At 38.0% G+C, this 26,560-nt stretch overlaps 3 protein-coding genes across 3 annotated transcripts; 1 reads left to right on the forward strand and 2 right to left on the reverse strand.

Annotated features, from left to right (window-relative positions):
- Positions 1–540: 540 nt before the first annotated feature.
- Positions 541–1,482, reverse strand: LOC138404615 (uncharacterized). Its single transcript, XM_069509180.1, has 2 exons — positions 931–1,482; positions 541–687 (listed from the first exon to the last, which is right to left on the reverse strand). The coding sequence occupies exons 1-2, from the start codon at positions 1,480–1,482 to the stop codon at positions 541–543; spliced, it is 699 nt and encodes a 232-aa protein (XP_069365281.1).
- On the reverse strand, positions 1,470–26,560 carry LOC138404613 (glycine-rich protein 1-like). The gene is made up of 2 exons (XM_069509177.1): positions 25,297–26,560; positions 1,470–1,604 (listed from the first exon to the last, which is right to left on the reverse strand). Exons 1-2 carry the CDS (start codon positions 26,153–26,155, stop codon positions 1,597–1,599), a joined length of 867 nt encoding a protein of 288 aa, XP_069365278.1. The 5' UTR covers positions 26,156–26,560; the 3' UTR covers positions 1,470–1,596.
- LOC138404616 (uncharacterized) lies at positions 7,753–16,222 on the forward strand. The gene is made up of 4 exons (XM_069509181.1): positions 7,753–9,348; positions 9,799–9,873; positions 15,368–15,505; positions 16,197–16,222. Exons 1-4 carry the CDS (start codon positions 7,827–7,829, stop codon positions 16,220–16,222), a joined length of 1,761 nt encoding a protein of 586 aa, XP_069365282.1. The 5' UTR covers positions 7,753–7,826.

Genomic DNA, 26,560 nt, shown 5'->3' on the forward strand with positions numbered 1-26,560 from the left:
ATATCAAAAAAAAAATAGAAATGTCATTTTTTTTCATTTAAAGTTAATATGGCATAATCCAATAAGTGAAAGATTTCTCTAATTTATTAATCCCTTCATCAAAATCTTTAAAAAAAAGACAATGCTTTAAATAATATTGTTCTCTGAGACTCAACTAAACTAAAACAAATTATCGGGTGTCATAAAATATCATCGAGTGAGAGTTCTGAGTCTAAGCATTGGGTTATGGGTACTTCCACTGTTATGTTCCCTAGTCCCTACCCATGTCTTTCGAAAACCCAAGCAAATCTACAAGATCCACACAAGCCCTTAAGGTTTTGCGATTAATCGATTGTAATTAGCATGTACTATTTTCTTTAACATGATCTGAGTCGGGAATGCAAAAGTGGTATATAATTTAGTGCACTCATTAACTTTTGTTGTTGAATCAAATTTAGAGATTATTTTATTTTCATCATAATGCAGTTTTGGAGATTGATCATTGATAAATCTACAAAACTCATGAGCCTCATGAAATCTATATAACTTATATTAACATGTTTACATCGATGCACAATTATCACCATTTGAATTAGCAGACTTTTCTGCTTCCCTCGGTTGCTCTGGTTGGACTACCAGCCGCACCGCGGCGGCCGAGCTCTCGGCCGCGCCGACGGCCGCGCTCTCGGCCGCGCCGACGGCCGCGCTCTTAGCCGCGCCGACGGCCGCGCTCTCAGCCGTGCCGACGGCCGCGCTCTCAGCCGTGCCGACGGCCGCGCTCTCAGCCGCGCCGACGGCCGCGCTCTCAGCCGCGCCGACGGCCGCGCTCTTAGCCGCGCCGACGGCCGCGCTCTTAGCCGCGCCGACGGCCGCGCTCTTAGCCGCGCCGACGGCCGCGCTCTTAGCCGCGCCGACGGCCGCGCTCTCAGCCGCGCCGACGGCCGCACCGACGGCTGCGCTCCCGGCCGCACTCCCAGCTGCGCCAACGGCCGTGCTCCCGGCCGCGCTCCCGGCTGCACCGGCGGCGGCCGTGCTCCCAGCCGCGCCGACGGCCGCACCAACGGCTGCGCTCCCGGCCGCACTCCCGGCTGCGCCAACGGCCGTGCTCCCGGCCGCGCTCCCGGCTTCACCGGCGGCCGCGCTCCCAGCCGCGCCGACGGCCGCACCGACGGCCGCGCTCCCAGCCGCACTCCTGGCTGCGCCAACGGCCGTGCTCCCGGCCGCGCTCCCAGCCGCATCGACGGCCGCGCTCCCGGCCGCACCGACGGCCGCGCTCCCGGCTGCACCGGCGGCCAAGCTCCCGGCCGCGCCGGCGGCCGCACTTCTGGCCGCGCCGACGGCCATGCTCCCGGCCGCGCTCCTGGCCGTGCCAGCGGCCGCGTCAACGGTCGCGCTCCAGGCCGCACCAGCGACCGCGCTTTTGGCCGCGCCGACGTTTGCGCTCCCGGCTGCACCGGCGGCCGCACCGCCCAGCTGTCCTGCCGGCTGCGCTCCCAGTCGCATCGCGGCGTGGAGGCCGCGCTTCTGGCCGCGTTGCCAGCCGTGTTCCCGGCTGTACTCCGGCCACACCGGCGGCTGCGTCTCCGGCCGCACTTCCAGGCTGAGGCTTGCGGCACATCATCGTCCTCGATATGAAAGAACGAAAAAAAAAAGACAAATTGAACATTTTGACCATGTAAATCAATGTAATGCGGGTAGATGAAAAACACACATTACTTAGAAATAGATGTTATTGCGTTAGATTTTAACATACTTAATTATTTATAGTTTCAAAATCGGTTAGCTACGTAGATCGGTTAGAGACGTTAGTAACACGGAAAGATCAAAACATGGAACTCGATGAAATACGGGTAGATTAAAAAAAATCACTCCTATCTCAGCAAAGTTTCATTTTGTTCCTTTATCCTTTTCGTAAATTATCTTTTGAAGGTGGTGGGTACTTCCATAATTAACTCCATAAATGGATATTAATGAACAGGTTTAAAACACAAAAAAAAACATCTCAATTTTCAAATCGCTTTAGACTTATTCACACAATAAAATAAATCACTTATTACCTGCGTTCAGCCGATCGATCCCTGCTTCTGATGTAAGGAGACCACGAAGGAAAAATAACTCGAAGACGATTTCACAAGTTTATTTGTCGGTTTTCATTACAGAACTGCTTGCCTATTAGGCCACACGGCTTTTTATATCGTTTATCATGAATGAACTATGATATTAATCGAAATGACGTGAAGGTACCTTCATTCATTCCTTAAGAATCGTTTTCAAAGTATCTTAATTAAAGTCATTATTATGTTAACAACCAAATATATGTAATACTACTTTGATAAATAATTTTAGTAATTTTAACGATTAGCAAGCTTAATAAGTAAGTTACTTTAAATAGATATGCAATTTAGGGATGTGTATTGTCAACAACATTTGATTGAATGAATCACATAAGGTTTAGGTTGCAATATTCTTCATTCAATCAAATGTTTCCTTCATATCATATTTAATGCGTTCTATTATTTATGGCCATAGTATTTAACTCATTACAAATTTTTATATTGGATGATTGATTTCACGATTTCTAACATTTGTGCTTCTTGTATGAGTCTTTACTTCGATTGACTAGTTAGTTTATTTATTAATTTGAGTTTGAAACCAAAATATGGTTGTTTTACAAATTACAACGCAGAAAAAGGGACTCAGCCGATTTTGTATCACACAAAAGACAACAAGGGGTAATACAAATGACGTTTTCATTTAAAGCATATTAATACTAGCTTCAATATTATAACTGAAATATTGAAACTAATTTGGGTACACTTACTTGTGCTTCTTGTATGAGTCTTTACTTCGATTGACTAGTCAGTTTATTTATTAATTTGAGTTTGAAACCAAAATATGGTTGTTTTACAAATTACAACGCAGAAAAAGGGACTCAGCCGATTTTGTTTCACACACAAGACAACAAGGGGTAATACAAATGACGTTTTCATTTAAAGCATATTAATACTAGCTTCAATATTATAGCAGAAATATTGAAGCTAATATGCATACACTTATTTGTGCTTGTATAAGTCTTTACTTTGATTGACTCGTTAGTTTATTTATTAATTTGAGTTTGAAACCCAAAATGATTATTTACTAATTACAATGAAGAAAAAAGGGCTCATTCGATTTCATTTTACAAAAAAGACAACAAGGGGTAAAACAAATGACGTTTTTATTTAAAGCATATTAATACTAGCTTCAATATTATAGCAGAAATATTGAAGCTAATATGCATACATTTATTTGTGCTTGTATAAGTCTTTACTTTGATTGACTCGTTAGTTTATTTATTAATTTGAGTTTGAAACCCAAAATGATTATTTACTAATTACAATGAAGAAAAAAGGGCTCAGTCGATTTCATTTCACACAAAAGACAACAAGGGGTAATACAAATGACGTTTTCATTTAAAGCATATTAATACTAGCTTCAATATTATAACTGAAATATTGAAACTAATATGGGTACACTTATTTGTGCTTCTTGTATGAGTCTTTACTTCGATTGACTAGTTAGTTTATTTATTAATTTGAGTTTGAAACCAAAATATGGTTGTTTTACAAATTACAACGCAGAAAAAGGGACTCAGCCGATTTTGTTTCACACAAAAGACAACAAGGGGTAATACAAATGACGTTTTCATTTAAAGCATATTAATACTAGCTTCAATATTATAACTGAAATATTGAAACTAATATGGGTACACTTATTTGTGCTTCTTGTATGAGTCTTTACTTCGATTGACTAGTTAGTTTATTTATTAATTTGAGTTTGAAACCAAAATATGGTTGTTTTACAAATTACAACGCAGAAAAAGGGACTCAGCCGATTTTGTTTCACACACAAGACAACAAGGGGTAATACAAATGACGTTTTCATTTAAAGCATATTAATACTAGCTTCAATATTATAGCAGAAATATTGAAGCTAATATGCATACACTTATTTGTGCTTGTATGAGTCTTTACTTTGATTGACTCGTTAGTTTATTTATTAATTTGAGTTTGAAACCCAAAATGATTATTTACTAATTACAATGAAGAAAAAAGGGCTCAGTCGATTTCATTTCACACAAAAGACAACAAGGGGTAAAACAAATGACGTTTTTATTTAAAGCATATTAATACTAGCTTCAATATTATAGCAGAAATATTGAAGCTAATATGCATACATTTATTTGTGCTTGTATAAGTCTTTACTTTGATTGACTCGTTAGTTTATTTATTAATTTGAGTTTGAAACCCAAAATGATTATTTACTAATTACAATAAAGAAAAAAGGGCTCAGTCGATTTATTTTCACACACAAGACAACAAGGGGTAACACAAATGACGTTTTCATTTAAAGCATATTAATACTAGCTTCAATATTATAGCAGAAATATTGAAGCTAATATGCATACACTTATTTGTGCTTGTATGAGTCTTTACTTCGATTGACTCGTTAGTTTATTTATTAATTTGAGTTTGAAACCCAAAATGATTATTTACTAATTACACTGAAGAAAAAAGGGCTCAGTCGATTTCATTTCACACAAAAGACAACAAGGGGTAAAACAAATGACGTTTTTATTTAAAGCATATTAATACTAGCTTCAATATTATAACTGAAATATTGAAACTAATATGGGTACACTTATTTGTGCTTCTTGTATGAGTCTTTACTTTGATCGACTCGTTAGTTTATTTATTAATTTGACTTTCAAACCAAAATATGGTAGTGTTTACAAATTTCAACGCAGAACAAAGGACTCTGTCGATTTCATTTCACACAAAAGACAAGGGGTAAAACAAATGACGTTTTAATTTAAAGCATATTAATACTAGCTTCAATATTATAGCAGAAATATTGAAGCTAATATGCATACACTTATTTGTGCTTGTATGAGTCTTTACTTTGATTGACTCGTTAGTTTATTTATTAATTTGAGTTTGAAACCCAAAATGATTATTTACTAATTACAATGAAGAAAAAAGGGCTCAGTCGATTTCATTTCACACAAAAGACAACAAGGGGTAAAACAAATGACGTTTTTATTTAAAGCATATTAATACTAGCTTCAATATTATAGCAGAAATATTGAAGCTAATATGCATACACTTATTTGTGCTTGTATGAGTCTTTACTTTGATTGACTCGTTAGTTTATTTATTAATTTGAGTTTGAAACCCAAAATGATTATTTACTAATTACAATGAAGAAAAAAGGGCTCACTCGATTTCATTTCACACAAAAGACAACAAGGGGTAAAACAAATGACGTTTTTATTTAAAGCATATTAATACTAGCTTCAATATTATAACTGAAATATTGAAACTAATATGGGTACACTTATTTGTGCTTCTTGTATGAGTCTTTACTTCGATTGACTAGTTAGTTTATTTATTAATTTGAGTTTGAAACCAAAATATGGTTGTTTTACAAATTACAACGCAGAAAAAGGGACTCAGCCGATTTTGTTTCACACAAAAGACAACAAGGGGTAATACAAATGACATTTTCATTTAAAGCATATTAATACTAGCTTCAATATTATAGCAGAAATATTGAAGCTAATATGCATACACTTATTTGTGCTTGTATGAGTCTTTACTTTGATTGACTCGTTAGTTTATTTATTAATTTGAGTTTGAAACCCAAAATGATTATTTACTAATTATAATGAAGAAAAAAGGGCTTAGTCGATTTCATTTCACACAAAAGACAACAACAAGCTGGTTGATTTGGCATTGTTCACAGGTCGAACAAGCCGCTTTTGGATCCTATCAAGTTGAAGGAGTTCTTCTTTCCGTCTGTTGTGTGTTGAAGGAGTTGATATTGGGGCGCTCCGGCCCAAAGGTGAAAGCAAAAATTTCACACAAAAGACAACAACAACGGATCAAACAATGGCGTTTTCATTTCAAGCATATTGATACTAGCTTCAGTATATACCAGAAATATTGAAGCTAATATGCATATACTTATTTGTGCCTCTTATATGAGACTACTTTGATTGACTCATTAGTATATTTATTAATTTGAGTGTCAAACCCAACAATGGTCAGGTTTACAACGCAGAATGAAGGACAGATATTTCACACAAAAGAACAATAACAGATGAATCTTAAGCTTAATTATCTCAACAAGCTTCAACAGCTCAACGGTTAAAAAGAAAACACAAATATGTGATTTATTTATTTTGAGTCAATGTCAAGAACGGTTTGGTTGGTTAACAATGCAGAACATAGGACTCTGCCAGTCACATTTCAAACAGAAAACATCAACAATAGTTCAAATATATAGTATGAATATTCACTTCAGTATTGGAAAACTAATGAATATTGAAGCTAATATGCATATACTTTTTTATTCTTAATCTCTCATTTAAAAAGCGAGCGCCTCTAAAGCGTATGGTTATCTTTAAAGTATTTCTGGCTATGGTTATCTTTCTAGGGTTAAGTAACAATAGGAAGAATCAGCCTATCATCGTGGGATCATATTATGCTCACGTTGGATAGTAAGCTCGACAAAAGTGTAACGAACAAGCACCAACAGGGACAGTACCAATACGTTTGTCCATAATGCAATCTTTGATGTAAGCAATGCGAGGAGACTTCAGGTAATTTATAAATTTCTCATAATAAATACCACCAAGATTCCACGGATGGAAAAGGTTACCAAAAAATAATTATTGCATCTCATAGGATAGCAAAGTACAAAAGGTGATCAGAAAACTGATAAAACAGTAGGAAAACCAAACAACGAAAGAATAAGTTAAACCTTTTTACCATCGATATACCTACTACCCGCGCGGCGTCATGGCGGCGCCCCCGATAAACACTTTTTCGTAAGGACTGATCCACGTCTTACATCAGAACCAATTACAAGAGAGATAATTATTTTTAAATTTCACAATTAAATTGATGAAAGCCACTTACTTATAACAAATAAACAAAGAAAGTTTGTGATTACAGCAAAGAAACGAGCAGTGACGCTTACCAAAGACCACAGAGTACATTGAATATAGGGTATAGAGTTAACACTGAGAATTATTCCACCAGAACCATCTAGCGATATGTGACGTCCCTAAGCCGAGAAAAATCGCGCTCCTCAGGATATTTCTTAAATAATATTATTCACTATTCACACAACACACAATAATATTAGTCTCACTGTACAACCAGTACAGTGAGACGGACTTGTGAGCGGCGCGACGTGGTACAATAACCTATAACGACTTTTACCGGGGGAGTATTGTTATCATTCTATACAACTTATTTCAATAATCTAACACTCCTCACACGATAGGTATTCGTAAGTACATTCTCGATTATTTCGAGACACGTCCTTCACACTAGGCAAAACTTATTCTCACTTCGCTTGACTTACAGTGGAAGCGAAGTTGAAGAGTAACTTGTAATTTACTGCCTCAGACAAAACGAACATTACACTGTACATAATATCATAATGATTACATTAGGTACAATAAAGTCCACCTGAGTTAGGTATAAATAGTTATTAGTTAAATCTAAGTATAGTGTGACTAAATTATCCCATTGCTTCTTTATCTGTATTTGCATAACGTACCTAGGTACCTACTTATTACATTTTTAGCCCATTTTAAAAAATAATAGACCTAGTCTACATACCACGAAGCTAATTTTAACTTTTCTTTTTAGTTTATTAGCTATCTCATTAGATTACTTTTGTTATCTCCCTTTTTTATCTCTCATCCTCTCCCTATCAGACTTAACACTTTCTTTCCACTTTCATTTCCTTCACTTACATATATCTTTTGGTGTGTTTCAGGTGTATAATAAAAGATGGCTCCTGTGTTTACCCGAAAAGCAGCCGCTATGGAAGAACAACAGAAACTAAAAAATGCCCTACAAGAATTGAAGTCACTGAAACAACTTAACGCACAATTACTGAAGGAACAAGATGAGAGTGAAGCTGAGATGAGAGCCGTCATTGCTAGGAACTCACAGTTGAAGGCTGAACTTGCTAACCTGCATAGCGCTCACACCCTTTTGTCAGAGGAGCGTGACCAACTTCAGGTGGCAGTCGGCTCATTCGACCAGTGCATACAAACTTATGAAGAGGCTCTGGGAAAGATATCTATGTTAGAGGATGAATTAAGCCAATCTCAAAAATTAATTTGTGACCTTCAGTCACAAATAGCAAGTTATGAAACTCAAAAAACAAATAACTTGTATGACGAGCTGCTTGCTTCATCCTCGACAGCACCAGTGGTGACAATCGACCTGACCTGTGACAGTCCATGTGCTGGAGATAATAAGCCACATTTAGAAACTATATTTTTAAATAGTCACAAAAAAATAAAAAAATACATCAAAATAGGCAAATTTATTAAAAGAACAAAAAAGTTAATCAAAAATCAGAAAGTAAGTAGTAAAAACATTATGCTTAGAAAAGAACGTTCAGACTTATTAAATAAACTCAATGCATATTGTTCTTCATTTCAAAAAATGAGAGAGCAATATGAAACTGACGTTCAGAGCCTTAACAAGGAGATTTCAAAATTGGAAAACTCCTTGAGAACTGTTACTTCCCAGTACGAGCTGTCACGGAAACAGGTCGGTGAGCAAATACTGGCGGCTGATGAGCTGTTAGCGTTAAGTAACTATAATATAGACCGTTTTGACTCTCTGGTAAATAAATGTGAGTGTTCAAATAATGTTCCTAGCGATATGCCAGTGCTCAGTCAGTGCACTGAAGAAAGAAAAGGCTGTGAAAACAATGATATCTTGTTATGCTCCCCTCAGCGAAAAACATTTGTTGTTTCAGATGGTTTGGGAAAAGACTTTGGTCATTTACTAAGTAACAAATTACATCAAAAAGTCTTTAACGTTTGTAACCCTGGGGCACCATATGAATATATAATTGAAAATGTAAAAGGTTGCTGTCTAGATAAACATAGTACAGTTGTCTTGTTGATAGGTGACAGCATGCAAATAACAAAAAAAGAAATTTTGAGAAGCTTTGCATACCTATTAGACTTACAAAACAGGACGGGTTGTAAATTCATTTTTTGTACTTTCCCGTACTCTTGCACTTTGACCCCAGCACAAAATAGGTATATCTACAATCTCAACAGGCTTCTGCATAATTTAACTTATGGTCACAGGGATTATTTTCATATAATTGACACAAATAACTTTATTAAAAAATTTTCATTGACAAAAGATACTATGTATCTGCCCCATAGATGTAAGAAACAAATAGCTACCTTGGTAGCTTATAATATACAAGACCCAGCTATTTTTAGCTTGAACTATGCTGAAAACGGTACATGTTGTACAAAATATAGTTTAGACATAACTAGTAATAGTACTATTTCCGGTTTTTCTACACAGGACCCAAACTATAGTAATAGTTTGGATACAAATTGTAATAAGGATATTATTGTAAATAATAATAATATTTTAAACTAAGTAGTCCGACAACAGATAAGCTGTGTAAAATCTATCTATCTTGTACACCAGAATATACAGGGCTTATCTGGCAAAGAACATGAGATAGAGTTGTTTATTAAAAAATTTGATATTGACATTTTATGCCTCACTGAGCATTGGCTAAATAGTCACCAATTAATAATAAATTTAAAACATTATCAATTGTCAAGTGCGTTCTCAAGAAAGAAAGCCATACGGGGCGGATCTTTAATACTAATTCGCATCAATGTTAATTATAAAGAACGGAAAGACATTGTTACTCTTTCGGTGGAACGCACTATTGAGCTGTCCTGTGTTGAGCTGGAGCGTTATATTGTAGTCTGCGTGTACCGACCCCCCTCAGGTGACTTTGTTCTGTTTGAGGACGTTATGGAAGAGGCCCTGAGGCGGATATGTAGGTCATCAAAAAAGATATTAATTTGTGGAGACTTTAACATCGATATTTTGCTTCACAATTCTTCCACTGATAGATTACTTAATTTATTTAAAAGCTTTAATTTAGAAAACATTTTCAATGTACCAACACGGATAACTGCAAATTCAGCCACTTGTCTAGATAACATTTTCTGTAACTGCACGATTGTCGAAAAATCCATCATCACGAATCTAAGATCCGATCACTGTGGACAGATGATATCTGTCCCCAGTGATAATCAAGACACAACAAAGCTAATAAAATATAGGCCAGTTACCATTAAAAAGGTAAAGCAGTTCAAACAAAAGGTTTTAACTGCTTTACCTAAACTTGAGTTCACACAGGGTGGTCCGGATGAACACTATAATGTTTTTTTTGACCTAATAAACTCTCATTTTAATTCTACTTTTAAAATTGTAGAGAAAAAGCTGTCTAAAAACCTTAAATTTAGTGACTGGGCTACTGTTGGCATTTATAAAAGCAGAAATAAGTTGTTCGACTTGTATGCAGAAAAACAATATAATTATACTCCCTCATTTGTCGAATATGTCAGAAATTATTCTAAATTATTCAGAAAGGTTTGCATACAAGCAAAGTCACTTTTCATAAAACAAAAAGTTATTAACTCTGATAATAAAATAAAAGCAGCTTGGGATGTCATCTCTGATGAAATTGGGAAACAAAAAGTGGACAGCAATAAATTGGAGCTTAAAATTAATAACCGTGTTATTGACTCCAACATTGAAATTGCAAATACATTTGAGAATTTTTTCCGGAATATTCCAGTCACCACTACTAGTTCCCTTAGTTCCTCGCCAACAGAAGCCTATGATCTACTCAGGGCCAATGTTGCTGAGTGCGGTGTCTTGTTTAGGTTTGAATACGTTACTCCACATGACATTATTAAAGTGTTCAAATCTTTACAAAGCAAAAAAACAGGAGATCTATGGGGGATATCAGTAAAAATAATCAGCAATATTATCGATATTATTGCGCCATATCTAGCCATAATTTTTAATGAATCTGTGGATTCAGGATCCTTTCCAGACCTCATGAAATGTAGTAAATTGATACCTCTTTTTAAATCTGGTTGCAGAAGTGATCCAAATAATTACAGGCCAATTTCAATTCTGCCAACACTGAGCAAGATATTTGAGAAAATCATGCTCAACCAACTGCTTCGGCATTGTTCGGAAATGTTCCCTGCTTTGCGGATAATTTCAAACCTCATGAAAATGTAGGTATCTTCAAAGTAGATTTTTACCGCCTAACCATTCCGCGCATCTTTGCGGAAAAAACGATCGTGGCGCCAGCGCACGCAACGGCAGCCAGGCGCCAGTGTGTCTCAAATCGGCGCGAAGCACGCACGCCGCTCGTATGCCAGATCACAAACATGGCCGCATCGCCGCGACTACTATAAATTCGACCACTCATCGTTAACATTGTGCAAGTTTGGTGTCTAACTGCTCGTCGTGGGACGGACAGTGCTACGAAAGGCGGACCTAGTGAGATCACACACGGAAAGCTGCAGACTTTCAAAGGTAGGTGGTATTATCTATTTAGAGGTGTCTGCAGGTTCATGGGGAGAGATTGTCTAGCAAAGGGAAGCAGGGAGCTCTCGAAACCTTGTCAAAACCTATACAGTCCACTAATAAGATTCCCCAAAACCCAGTGATTAAAACCCCTAAACTCATTCGTCAAGTTGGGGAAGAAATCGAACTTGCCCCAACATTTTGGTCCTTCGAGCCGGATATTAGGTTCCCTACTACCATTTTAGACCTTCTCTTCGAATATTTAAGTTCCCTATATCTATATTTTAACATCTCACTAGATACCGAATTTTGTAATTTTCATTTTGTAATATTCAAAAGTGATATTCGAATGACGCCATCTTGCTCAAAATTCGATTCGTAGTTCATCGTAATTTGGAATTAAAATAGGTCAACCGACTTCGTTCATTTTTCTTGTGAAAAGCTACTAAGTAGGCATCTAAATGACCAGTTTGAGCTGTGAATAGGTAGTTATTAATTGTTTTCGCTTCGGTTTTCGTTTGAGTAACTACCTAATATTCATTGCAATTGCGGGTCAATCGTAAATCGAAATCGATCGAAGGGTAAATCGATTGCCTCGCATTTGTATACCTATTCGTTTCGTTAAGGTTCATGCATAAACCTTTCGTGGTTTGAACACTATTCGTGTTATATTCGTATTTCGTTTCGCAAGCGGTCATTAAGATACCTATAGCTAAATTGTTAAATCAAATATTTTCGACATAAAATAAAATATGAAATAAAAAGTGGGTAAGTTTCGAATACTTGAACATCGAGCGGATTATTCTGCATTTATACCGTACGACTACGACACGACTTACGATTTTAGTCCAAAGAAAAATATTTTTTTTTCTTTTCGTTTTCGTTTATTGCCGTGTCTTAGCTTAGTAATTCGAACCTTTAGGCGCACGGCAGTGGATCAGCCAAGATCAACCAAAAAAGTTTTTTTTTCGGAGTTTCGTTTTCGTTCGTTTTTGTGTTCTAGTCGGGTTATTCGTACTTGTAGGCGCACGGCAGAGGCTCCGCCAAGTTCAACAAAAGTTTTTTTTGTTTCGTTTTTGTTCGTTTTCGACCGTGCTTCCGATTAGTAAATCGTACTTGTAGGCGCACGGCAGTGGCTCAGCCAAGTTCAACAAAAGATTTTTTTTTTCTTTCGTTGTTTCGTTTTTGTGGTTTTTTCGTTTTCCGATTAGTAAATCGTGCCTCAGGCGCACGGCAGTGCATCAGCCAAGTTCAACAAAATTATTTTTGTAATGTTTCGTTTTTATTTGTTTTCGTGGTTCTGATTGTGCTGTGAGGCGCACGGCAGTGGTTTGTCCAAGTTCATAAAAATAAATTCTACAAATTTAGTTTTATTTTATTATTTGATTTTATTTTCGGTTCTTATTGTTTTTATTCGTTTACATCATGACTGAATCAACTGAGTACACACGTTTGATGCATAGGAGAGGATGCATAGAACAAGAACTGAATACGATAATTCAGCTAGGAATGGAAGCAGATTCTAATGCTATTTCTTATCGCAAATTTATGGTGTCTTGTACGGGACTCACTAGTATACAAGACCAATTCGAACAAATTCAATCATCTCTCGAGAATTTAGAACTTGAAAGTACAAAAGCTTTGAGTCCTGAACATAGCAAAACTCGTGCGGCTTTTAATGATTTAATTCGAGAAATCATGAGTATAAAATTCGGTTTAGAGGAACCGATTTCTAAATCGGAAAGTCCCCAAAATTTACAGCCAGACAAAATTGCCACCATTATCAATTCCTTCATTTTCGGGTGATTATAAACAGTGGAATTCGTTTAGTGATCTGTTTATATCGCTGATTGATAAAAATAAGGATCTTTCGGACGTAGCTAAATTTCAATATTTGCTATCGTATCTTCGTGGTGATGCAAGCAAATTATTAAAAGGGATGTCAATCATCAGTAGTAACTATAAAAAAGCATGGAGCATTTTGGAATACAATTATAAAAACGACCGCTTAATCGCCATGCAACATATGGATGCAATGTATAAACTCCCAAATTTAACTTCGCCTAGTGCTTCAGGACTGCGGACTATCCTCAGTGGTTTTTTAGAAAATATCGGCGCCCTAGATTCAATGGGGTTTCCGATAGACGAGTGGGACTTCGTATTGTACCATATGTTATACAGAAAATTAGATCCCGACACACGTCGTGAATTTGATAAATCTATTCCTACGAACTCACTTCCGAGATTTTGTGAGCTTCAAGAATTTTTAAATCGTGAAATTGTTGCTTGGGAAAGTTCGCGCCCAACCTCCCGTTTTGATTCGTCTCGTTCCGCGATGCAGAAAGATAGACCTCGCGCTACTTCGTCATTCGTTACTTCTTCTGATTCCAGTAATTCGACGGAATCAAATTCTAATTCGTTCAAATCTAAAGCTTGCGTGTTATGTAATCGAGGGTCGCATTCATTATTTTCATGTGCTGCTTTCAAGAAAAAGAAACCCTACGATAGATTCATGTTCGCGAAAGAAAAAGGGATATGTCTCAGATGCCTAAAGCCCGTGCACGATCCTAATATAGCATGCGCTAAAATTCATTGCTCAGTTTGTGATGCTTCTCATCACTGTTCGATGTTGCATTATGCGAGTACTTCTAGAGAACCATCAGAAGTTCAATCAGAATCTGATCAGCCTTCAGAAGCCCAAGAAAAACCGGATCAGTCTTCGAGTGAATCAGTTAATGTTGTCTCGTTACACTCAACTGATGCGATTTCTAATCAACATACAGTCCTGATTTCGACAGCTATCGTTTTAATTCGCAATTCTTCAGGTAAATTTATTCGTGCTCGAGCTCTAGTTGATCCAGGTTCTGAAGCTTCTTTCCTCACCGACGATTTGGTCACGCGTCTTGGTTTAACTCGCAGCAAGTTAGGCACGCCTATTCAAGGCATCGGCGATCTAACTACTTGTTCGAAAGGATTCGTAACTTCGGTGATTAAATCACACACCGGTCCTGGTTTAGAGTTAGCTCTTCGTGCATTGATTTTGAAAAACATAACGTCATCTAAACCTTCGAACTTTATCGAGACAGAGTCGTGGTCTCATATACAACATTTGCGTCTTGCTGATCCTACTTTTAATTCGCCGTCGTCAGTAGATATTCTTTTAGGAGGAGATATCTATGATGATATTTTCGTCGGACAACCTCTTCGTGGACCTATTGGAACTCCAATGGCCATTTCTAGTTCACTTGGTTGGCTTGTCATCGGAAAAGTTGACCAAAGATTCGTCCGTAATAAAAATTCGAAAACAAATGTTTCATCTTTCGTCGTTTCACATCAAGAGAACAGTCTTGATAATATTATTCGTAAAGTCTGGGAATCAGAATCGACCCCAGACAAATTCGTTTCGTCTTCAGCTGACGATCAACTGTGTGAAGAGACATTCGGTCGAACACACGAACGGTTGACGTCCAGCAAATTTGTGGTCTCACTTCCAATTCGGGAAACTGAGCCACCATTCGATAAGCCGTGTTCATTAGCGCGGAAAGGCTCCCTTTCGAGGGAGCGTCGTTTTGTTCCTGATGAGCAGCTTTGTAATTCGTGTTCGGATTGTACGGCAGATTCTGGCCTTACAGCACCTGTCTCAGGTGCCATTCGAAATCCTCAAGTCTTTCGAGTGGGGAAAGCTACGAACGGTTTTTCGTCGTCACCGTTCTTAGCTATTCGTGTTCTTTCGCAGTTAGTTTCGGATCCTCAATCGGAAGATTCCGAGGCTGCTGAATTTATTCGTCGATTGTCCTATATGGATAACATTCTAAGTAGTTCAGATTCGATTGAACTCACTTTTTGTCTCCAAAATCAACGTTTCGCTCTGCTTATGAGATATGAATTTAAACTTCACAAGCAGTACTCGAACAGTTTAACACGTTTGCAGCGTCTTTCAGATGTAACTAAAGACGTTGAGCCTTCAACAGTTTCCTCAGTTGAAGACAGTTCGGTTAAGGTCCTGAGTCTAGCCACGCAGCCTCTAGAGGACGTGTTTTCGTCTCACGTTGAACCTCTGTCCGACAGGGTGACAGATCGTATACTTTCGTCAGAAATTATACGCATTTCCGATCCCCTCGGCTCTTTGATCCCGAATATAAATAAAAAATAAAAAAAATAAAAAATAAAATCATTTTATTTCAGGTTTGGGACCCATACTGTTCATATACTGTACATATCGTTGCTGCTAAAGCTCTTATTCGAGAACTTTGGTTAGCTCACGGTCACTGGGGTGCAGAGGTTCCAAGTGACATTAGAAACCCATTCGTCGACCAGCCGGTTCTCCTCAGGGTGGGCGGTCGAAAATCTAACTCAGATTTCGACTATCGGAAAAACTATTTCGTATTATGTTCTGAAAATCATTTTAATCATCTTTTCGTTTCTTTCGCATATAAAATTAATTTGCATTCGGGCTTACGAGCCACATTAATTTCGTTTATAGTAAATAATTGGATTATTTGCACTAAACAAATTGTCAAACTAATAATTTTCCACTGTTTCAAATATTTTCGTCGTCGGGTAATCTTTTTCAAATCTAAAATTACTGATTTGCTTTCGGCTCGCGTGCAAATCAGACTCTTTTCTAAAGTCGCAGTAGACTACGCAGGACCGGTCCTGACAAAGTCTAATGCTATCCGGAAACTTAAAACTATAATTTCATATATGCGTGGATTTTCGAATCGTTCTATGCAAGTTTCACGCATTCAATATTCGTACACGCTTCAACAGTGGAACAAATGGACGAAGCCGATTGAAAACCTTCAAGTCGGGACGTTAGTTCTCGTCAATGACCCTAACTTACCTCCACTACAATGGAAACTGGGTCGAGTTTCCGAAGTAAACTCTTCTAAGGATGGTGTCATTCGCTCCGTCATTCTCCAAACACAACAAGGTTTTCTGAAACGACCTGTTCGTAGGTCGTCTCCATTACCTCTCTCTATTTAATTTGGATTTCGTTTACTAATTATTCTCTTAGTTTAAGATTCGTTTTAAGTTTAGTTAACTTTTCTTTCGTTATTACCAAATTCTTAAATTCAGTTTCACAATTCTCTCTTTAATTTTGAGTCCGGTTAAAATTACATTTTAACGGTGGGCGGTGTTCGGAAATGTTCCCTGCTTTGCGGATAATTTCAAACCTCATGAAAATGTAGGTATCTTCAAAGTAGATTTTTACCGCCTAACCATTCCGCGCATCTTTGCGGAAAAAACGATCGTGGCGCCAGCGCACGCAACGGCAGCCAGGCGCCAGTGTGTCTCAAATCGGCGCGAAGCACGCACGCCACTCGTATGCCAGATCACAAACATGGCCGCATCGCCGCGACTACTATAAATTCGACCACTCATCGTTAACATTGTGCAAGTTTGGTGTCTAACTGCTCGTCGTGGGACGGACAGTGCTACGAAAGGCGGACCTAGTGAGATCACACACGGAAAGCTGCAGACTTTCAAAGGTAGGTGGTATTATCTATTTAGAGGTGTCTGCAGGTTCATGGGGAGAGATTGTCTAGCAAAGGGAAGCAGGGAGCTCTCGAAACCTTGTCAAAACCTATACAGTCCACTAATAAGATTCCCCAAAACCCAGTGATTAAAACCCCTAAACTCATTCGTCAAGTTGGGGAAGAAATCGAACTTGCCCCAACAGGCATTTTAATCTAAATAAGCTACTCCATTCTGAGCAGTATGGTTTCACTAAAGGTCGATCAACAACCGACGCGGCCGCAATGCTGTTAAAGCATATATTCAGTGCATGGGAAGGCTCACAGAATGCCATTGGTATTTTTTGTGACTTATCCAAGGCATTTGATTGCGTTGAGCACGAGACTCTCCTGGTTAAATTGAGCCACTACGGAATCAAAGACACTGCGCTTGGTCTCATTGCGTCTTATCTTGGTAATCGTATTCAAACAGTGTGTGTTAACGATGTAAAGTCATCCGGATCAGCCTCACTAATGGGTGTTCCTCAAGGCTCTATTCTGGGTCCTTTCATGTTCTTGGTATACATAAACGATTTACCATATTTTGTCCAAAATACTTGCGATATTGTACTATTTGCTGATGATACGTCTTTGATTTTTAAAGTTGATAGAAATAAAGACAATTTTGACGATGTGAGTAGTGCCATATCTCAGGTAACTCACTGGTTTACCGTAAATAATTTACTTTTAAATTCAAAAAAAACTAAGTGTGTTGAATTCGCACTGCCCAATACCAAGAACACAAGTAACATTAATTTAATGATAAATAACGATACATTACAAATAGAAGAGACTACAACATTTTTGGGGATAACCTTAGATGCGAAGCTTCAATGGGGCACCCATATATCAACTCTTGCTAGCAAATTAAGCTCTGCCGCTTACGCTGTTAGAAATATTCGGCAGTTAACTGACGTGGAAACCGCAAAGATAGTATATTTTGCTTACTTCCATAGTATTATGTCTTATGGAATCTTAATATGGGGTAAAGCGGCAGATATTGGGAGAATTTTTGTATTACAAAAAAGGGCAATACGCGCAATTTATAACTTAAGACCACGCGATTCCCTTCGAGAGAAATTTAAGGAAATAGATATCCTTACTGTAGCCTCTCAATATATTTATAATAACATAATTTTTGTAAGACAAAATATTCTTAGTTACAAGAAAATTGGTGATCTACACAATAGGCTAACTAGAAACAGAAACAAACTTGCAGCTCCTGCCTTCCGCCTCAGGAAAGTCCAAAAGTCATTTGTGGGTATTGGTATTACCTTTTATAATAAAATCCCGCAAACTATTTTGGACTTACCTTTGCACAAGTTTAAAAAATCTATTAAAAATATGCTCCTGAAAAAAGCATATTACACAATTGAAGATTATCTAAATGATAAAAGAGCGTGGATTTGACCTGCAGCTCGTTCCAGCAACGCACAAGACTGCAAATACTATTTTATACATGGCATAATTTTGTACCTATATCAAATATTTGAAAAGAGCAACCGCCGAGTTTCTTGCTGGTTCTTCTCGGCAGGAAAGGCATTCCGAACCAGTGGTAGATGCATCCGACTATTCGTAAGCACTTGTAAAAGTTTATACGAATAAAAAAGATTTTCATTTCATTTCATTTTCATTTCATTTCATTTCATTCCCCAAAGTAATTTCCAAAAATCAAATATTTATTGATTTGACTTTTAGAAATTACTTTGGAGACAGTGGAATTTGAATTACTTTAGGCAAATAAAACAACAGTTTAGCGATTAGACAGTTTTTTATAATTTCTTATATTAAATAGATTAAATGCCAACATTTTAATTATATCACCTTCGTCTTAATCTAAAATTTCAATTCAAAATGAGCATGGCACACTCGTCGGTTTCGATACACATAGTGAGGATCCAAAGATGTGTCTAGTCCAACAGCTGGAGTCCACGCAAGATACAGATCCATTTCATTTTCAGGATTGGGAAATGAATGAAGAATTGTACCATCTTTGCCTGAAAAAAATTGTGAGAACTGACCACATACCGTTGCATAATTCATCATCATCAATGAGTACTACTACCAGCTTCTGTTTATGACTTTGTCGGCGAGGACTTTAGAATTGGTGCATATCTCTGTTGCTAATTAACCTAATCCAAATTGTTTCTTTAATTGTGATGTGGAGGAGCAACAAACATCCAAAATTACATCTATATATATAAAAGGAAAAGGTGACTGACTGACTGACTGACTGACTGATCTATCAACGCACAGCTCAAACTACTGGACGGATCGGGCTGAAAATTGGCATGCAGATAGCTATTATGACGTAGGCATCCGCTAAGAAAGGATTTTTGAAAATTTAACCCCTAAGGGGGTGAAATAGGGGTTTGAAGTATGAATGAAAGTCAGTTAGTTTGAAGTAAGAATCGTGAAATTTTGTATTTACACAAATTGTTATAAACATAGAAAATGTGTATCATGGTTTTTGAAAAATTTAGCCCCTAAGTAGAAAATTAAGGGGTTTGAAATTTGTATGAAAGTCTGTCAGTTTTAAAATTTAAATCAAGATATTGAGTATGTAAATGTAAGTAGGTATATATTATAGAAAAACAGATGACGTAGGCATCCGCTTAAAAATAATTTTGGAAAACTAAACCCCTCAGGGGTTAAAACAGTGTCAATTTTCAAACCCCTATTTTAACCCCTGAGGGGTTTAGTTTTCCAAAATCCTTTCTAAGCGGATGCCTACGTCATCTGTTTTCTATAATATATACTTACACTAGCTTATGCCCGCGACTTCGTCCACGTGGAGTAAACAAAATTTAAACCCCTATTTTACACCCTTAGGGTTGATATTTAACAATGAGATTTTAACATAATATGAGCTTAATAAAATATGGCATTAAAAATGCAACCCCTATGGGGGTGAAATAGCTATTTGAAGTTTGTATGAAAGTTTGTCAGTTTTGAAGTAAGAAAAATTTAGCCCATAAATAGAAAATTAAGGGGTTTGAAATTTGTATGAAAGTCTGTCAGTTTTAAAATTTAAATCAAGATATTGAGTATGTAAAATATGTAAGTAGGTATATATTATAGAAAACAGATGACGTAGACATCCGCTTAAAAATAATTTTGGAAAACTAAACCCCTCAGGGGTTAAAACAGTGTCAATTTTCAAACCCCTTTTTTAACTCCTGAGGGGTTTAGTTTTCCAAAATCCTTTCTAAGCGGATGCCTACGTCATCTGTTTTCTATAATATATACTTACATTTATATACTCGATATCTTGATATCTATAAACAAGTTTGCCAAGAATGCTCTGAGTTTATCACACACATGCTTTATATGTTCGTGCCAGTTGAATTTGTGATCTATTATTAATCCTAAGTATTTATGCGAACTTACTATTTTGCGCCTGACCGCTTTTCCGCCAATTTCCGCACGGAAAACGCGGAAAACCGTGCGCCGATCACAGCATAGACATCTGTACCGAGTTGATATAGCTAAGTAAAATTTCTCATACAAAATTCATTGATTTGCTTAAAGAAACTGCATAAATCCTGCGTCGTTGTCCCGGTTCTTCGAATTTTCACGTGAAAATCCCTCAGGGCGTTGCTTTCCACCGGCCCCAGCGTCCTGCGAAAGAAAATCCAAAATTAAAATTTTCAAAAAATTTTCACTTACAAAATTTTTCGGCAAAATTTATACCCCAAATTTTCGTAGTTTTCCGGTCTTTTCCGACTCGGACGGTGCCCGCGCGTGAGGACCGTGCGCCTGACCGCTTTTCCGCCAATTTCCGCGCGGAAAACGCGGAAAATCGTGCGCCGATCACAGCATAGACATCTGTACCGAGTTGATATAGCTAAGTAAAATTTCTCATACAAAATTCATAGATTTGCTTAAAGAAACTGCATAAATCCTGCGTCGTTGTCCCGGTTCTTCGAATTTTCACATGAAAATCCCTCAGGGCGTTGCTTTCCACCGGCCCCAGCGTCCTGCGAAAGAAAATCCAAAATTAAAATTTTCAAAAAATTTTTCACTTACAAAATTTTTCGGCAAAATTTATACCCCAAATTTTCGTAGTTTTCCGGTCTTTTCCGACTCGGACGGTGCCCACGCGTGAGGACCGTGCGCCTGACCGCTTTTCCGCCAATTTCCGCGCGGAAAACGCGGAAAATCGTGCGCCGATCACAGCATAGACATCTGTACCGAGTTGATATAGCTAAGTAAAATTTCTCATACAAAATTCATATAATTAATTATATAATTTAAACCAATATCAAAAAATATTTTTAACACCACTGGTATTAAACTACAAAATATCCTTCAACACCATTGGTTTTAAGGCACCATCGTAAACATCATAAAATTGTCCCTTAACACCATTGGTTTTGATCCATATACCTATCACTATACAATTTTTCATAAATAAAATATAAAATCCAAAAAGGTAGTAAATAAAAACATATGAAGGTAGGTACCAAAAATTAAAATGTCAAAAAATATCACACAAAAATAATTTACATTAAAAAGATCGTCAAAGAAGTAATCAATATCAAAAATAGTTAAATACAAGAAAATCCATGTTCAAAAATTTAAAACATTTCAAACATCAAAAACGTCAGAAAATAAAAAGTATTATTCAAAACGCATTCCGAATACTCATGGGATTGCCGAGGTATTGCAGTGCTTCTACTATGTTTGCCGAAGCGGGGGTGCCTGACTTCTATTGTATTGTTAGAGCTCGCGTGGCATCCTTTTGGGAAAGACTTCGGAGCTCTAACAATGCAATACTCAAGGTCGTTTGTGAAGGGATGCCCAGCCCTATTTTTAGTTATTGGCTATCTGTACACCAGGATAAGAACAGAAAGTAATACCTGTGACCTGTGACATCTGAAATGAGTTTTTTAACCATTTCAGTTAGTTGTAAGGTATCTTTATGTATTTTTTATTTTTATTTGTATGCTTTGTAATGTAAATTGTATTTTATTTTATTGTAATTTTTAAATGTGTTTATGGGTTTTATGCCTGACAATAAAAAACTATTATTATTATTATTATTAAAACAAAAACCTACGGAACTAAAAAATATCAAACACAAGTGGGTAGTCAAGAATCTCTAAACTCCAATATTCTAAATTTAGGTTTCAGGTTTGACCATAGTCCACCACGCTGGCCAAGTGTGGTTTGGCAGATCCATTACATCACATTACAGAACAGTGGGTATTTACAAAAAAACAATGACATCAAACAATCAGTAGCTACTATTCTATAATCTGACAATTGCCTCCGGCCTTTATTGCAAGGTACCTATTCCCCTGCTGAATGGGACTTAGCGGCATAGCAACAGGATAAGACATCAGCAGCCTAACCTATCCATATATAAAAACTACAAAAATAAACTCAAACAAAATTTCTAAACTATTGTAGGTAGGTATCACAAATCTTTCGTCTCTACGTTTTGCGAGTGAGAACTCCGATGCAAAGTCAATAGCAAAATAACAAAATGGCCACGCTAATCGCAATTTCTGATCAATGAATCATCAACATTTAACGAATGATGGAATGTGTATTTCTGAAACAAAACTACAACAAAAAAATTTTTTTTTTTTTTTTGTTCTTTTTTTTTTCTCTGTTCTTTTTTTCTCTGTCATTATGTAACACATAAATAATTAATAAACATCTATTCGGCCAACCTGAAAAGTACTTTGTTCTCGAAGTACTTACACATGTAAGGAGACCACGAAGGAAAAATAACTCGAAGACGATTTCACAAGTTTATTTGTCGGTTTTCATTACAGAACTGCTTGCCTATTAGGCCACACGGCTTTTTATATCGTTTATCATGAATGAACTATGATATTAATCGAAATGACGTGAAGGTACCTTCATTCATTCCTTAAGAATCGTTTTCAAAGTATCTTAATTAAAGTCATTATTATGTTAACAACCAAATATATGTAATACTACTTTGATAAATAATTTTAGTAATTTTAACGATTAGCAAGCTTAATAAGTAAGTTACTTTAAATAGATATGCAATTTAGGGATGTGTATTGTCAACAACATTTGATTGAATGAATCACATAAGGTTTAGGTTGCAATATTCTTCATTCAATCAAATGTTTCCTTCATATCATATTTAATGCGTTCTATTATTTATGGCCATAGTATTTAACTCATTACAAATTTTTATATTGGATGATTGATTTCACGATTTCTAACATTTCGGCCTTTCTGATAATCATAGTTTGTCCTCAAACTTTTAATTGCATAAGTAGATAATTAACTATAATTGACAATATTTTAGCACCTTTGTATTAAGTGAGAAGAGCGTGCTAAAGACTTTTAAATTTAAGTAGAATTTCCTTATATCTTCACATAATGTACTTATGTCCACTGTGCTTTTGCTTTCATGAGACTACACCTTGACTATATCAAACTCAAATTGTTTATCCAGAATTGGTAAAATGATGTAGTGGTGATAATTAATACGTACTTAAAACTAAAGCTACGAGAATGCCAAACGCGCCCGTCTGAGCGTGAAAGAGCCTACAACAAACTCAGCCGGGTATTCTTTTTATTATCACCACTTTACAAAATCACTAAGAACTTACACAAAGCTGTTAAGCAACTCATTCCCAACCAAGCTTTCTTATCATTCAAATAGTACTTTACGTATTATTGTAATAGAATTTTTTAATAAGTTTAAGTTTTATGAAAACTTTGAACTTGTTGAGAGACATCTCCAATATGTCTTCTGGAAGCTTATTATACCAGCTAAATGTTTTATTACCAACTAACTTAACTAAATATAAAATCCTTGTGATTATTTAAGATCTATTTAACTAATATTACTAAGATTTTAATTCATCTTGATCTTATTTAAGATTTTTAGCTTCCGGACTATTATTTTATACATTTAAAACAGGATTAAAATAATCGTCAAACTGTAACAATTAAATCAGAATTACAATATTCAAATGAGAATGGATTGATACATGAATTAAGTAATAACTTTAGTATTTGAGTAATGAAACATAATTAGAACTTGAGTGACGTCAAAAATTGTGTCGCAAAAAAAATAACCAATCAATAATTTAATTTATCATAATCTGAAGCATTAATTAAAATTACACTGATTTAAATAAAATCACAGAGAAAATAAAATTCTCATACATATTTACTAATTCTATCTATCTATCTTGTATGAATTAATTTAAAGAAAATCTCTCGTAGGAACTTCCATAGTCCTGTGCCGCCTGAATCCAGCAGCTCCCTGCTACTCATATCATTCAATTTTCAAATAATGCTTAACATTTTCTATAAGCATCCCTAATTCTATGCCTGAAATTTTCTTCAGACATGCCCTTAATTTCGTGTCTAGAACTTCTTCAGACATACCCTCATTTTATGCTGGAAGTTCCTTCAAACATGCCCTTAATTCTATGCCCGAATTTTTTTTCAGACATGCCCTTAATTTCGTGTCTAGAACTTTTTCAGACATACCCTCATTTCATGCTGGAAGTTCCTTCAGACACGCCCTTAATTTAATGCCTGGAACTTCTTCGGACATGCCCTCGGTTCATGCCTGGAAGTTCATTTTGACATCCCCTTAACTTTATGTTAAGGAATACCCTTTGATCCCTTGATTTTTCCGTTAGAGTTACTACATTTAATAATGATAATAATGTTGATATTATTATAATTATTTATTCTCTTCACTATCTGTACTATTATTAATTGATTGATTGAATTTGGTTAATGAGTGTACTAGTTCAAGATTTTTCATAGATTACTTATTTATATATCAAAAAAAAATAGAAATGTCATTTTTTTTCATTTAAAGTTAATATGGCATAATCCAATAAGTGAAAGATTTCTCTAATTTATTAATCCCTTCATCAAAATCTTTAAAAAAAAGACAATGCTTTAAATAATATTGTTCTCTGAGACTCAACTAAACTAAAACAAATTATCGGGTGTCATAAAATATCATCGAGTGAGAGTTCTGAGTCTAAGCATTGGGTTATGGGTACTTCCACTGTTATGTTCCCTAGTCCCTACCCATGTCTTTCGAAAACCCAAGCAAATCTACAAGATCCACACAAGCCCTTAAGGTTTTGCGATTAATCGATTGTAATTAGCATGTACTATTTTCTTTAACATGATCTGAGTCGGGAATGCAAAAGTGGTATATAATTTAGTGCACTCATTAACTTTTGTTGTTGAATCAAATTTAGAGATTATTTTATTTTCATCATAATGCAGTTTTGGAGATTGATCATTGATAAATCTACAAAACTCATGAGCCTCATGAAATCTATATAACTTATATTAACATGTTTACATCGATGCACAATTATCACCATTTGAATTAGCAGACTTTTCTGCTTCCCTCGGTTGCTCTGGTTGGACTACCAGCCGCACCGCGGCGGCCGAGCTCTCGGCCGCGCCGACGGCCGCGCTCTTAGCCGCGCCGACGGCCGCGCTCTCAGCCGCGCCGACGGCCGCGCTCTCAGCCGCGCCGACGGCCGCGCTCTCAGCCGCGCCGACGGCCGCGCTCTCAGCCGCGCCGACGGCCGCGCTCTCAGCCGCGCCGACGGCCGCGCTCTCAGCCGCGCCGACGGCCGCGCTCTCAGCCGCGCCGACGGCCGCGCTCTCAGCCGCACCGACGGCTGCGCTCCCGGCCGCACTCCCGGCTGCGCCAACGGCCGTGCTCCCGGCCGCGCTCCCGGCTGCACCGGCGGCGGCCGCGCTCCCAGCCGCGCCGACGGCCGCACCAACTGCTGCGCTCCCGGCCGCACTCCCGGCTGCGCCAACGGCCGTGCTCCCGGCCGCGCTCCCGGCTGCACCGGCGGCCGCGCTCCCAGCCGCGCCGACGGCCGCACCGACGGCCGCGCTCCCAGCCGCACTCCCGGCTGCGCCAACGGCCGTGCTCCCGGCCGCGCTCCCAGCCGCATCGACGGCCGCGCTCCCAGCCGCACCGACGGCCGCGCTCCCGGCTGCACCGGCGGCCGAGCTCCCGGCCGCGCCGGCGGCCGCACTTCTGGCCGCGCCGACGGCCATGCTCCCGGCCGCGCTCCTGGCTGTGCCAGCGGCCGCGTCAACGGTCGCGCTCCAGGCCGCACCAGCGACCGCGCTTTTGGCCGCGCCGACGTTTGCGCTCCCGGCTGCACCGGCGGCCGCACCGCCCAGCTGTCCTGCCGGCTGCGCTCCCAGTCGCATCGCGGCGTGGAGGCCGCGCTTCTGGCCGCGTTGCCAGCCGTGTTCCCGGCTGTACTCCGGCCACACCGGCGGCTGCGTCTCCGGCCGCACTTCCAGGCTGAGGCTTGCGGCACATCATCGTCCTCGATATGAAAGAACGAAAAAAAAAAGACAAATTGAACATTTTGACCATGTAAATCAATGTAATGCGGGTAGATGAAAAACACACATTACTTAGAAATAGATGTTATTGCGTTAGATTTTAACATACTTAATTATTTATAGTTTCAAAATCGGTTAGCTACGTAGATCGGTTAGAGACGTTAGTAACACGGAAAGATCAAAACATGGAACTCGATGAAATACGGGTAGATTAAAAAAAGCACTCCTATCTCAGCAAAGTTTCATTTTGTTCCTTTATCCTTT

Source organism: Maniola hyperantus, unplaced genomic scaffold (genome assembly GCF_902806685.2).
Source record: "Maniola hyperantus unplaced genomic scaffold, iAphHyp1.2, whole genome shotgun sequence".
Lineage (NCBI taxonomy): Eukaryota > Metazoa > Arthropoda > Insecta > Lepidoptera > Nymphalidae > Maniola > Maniola hyperantus.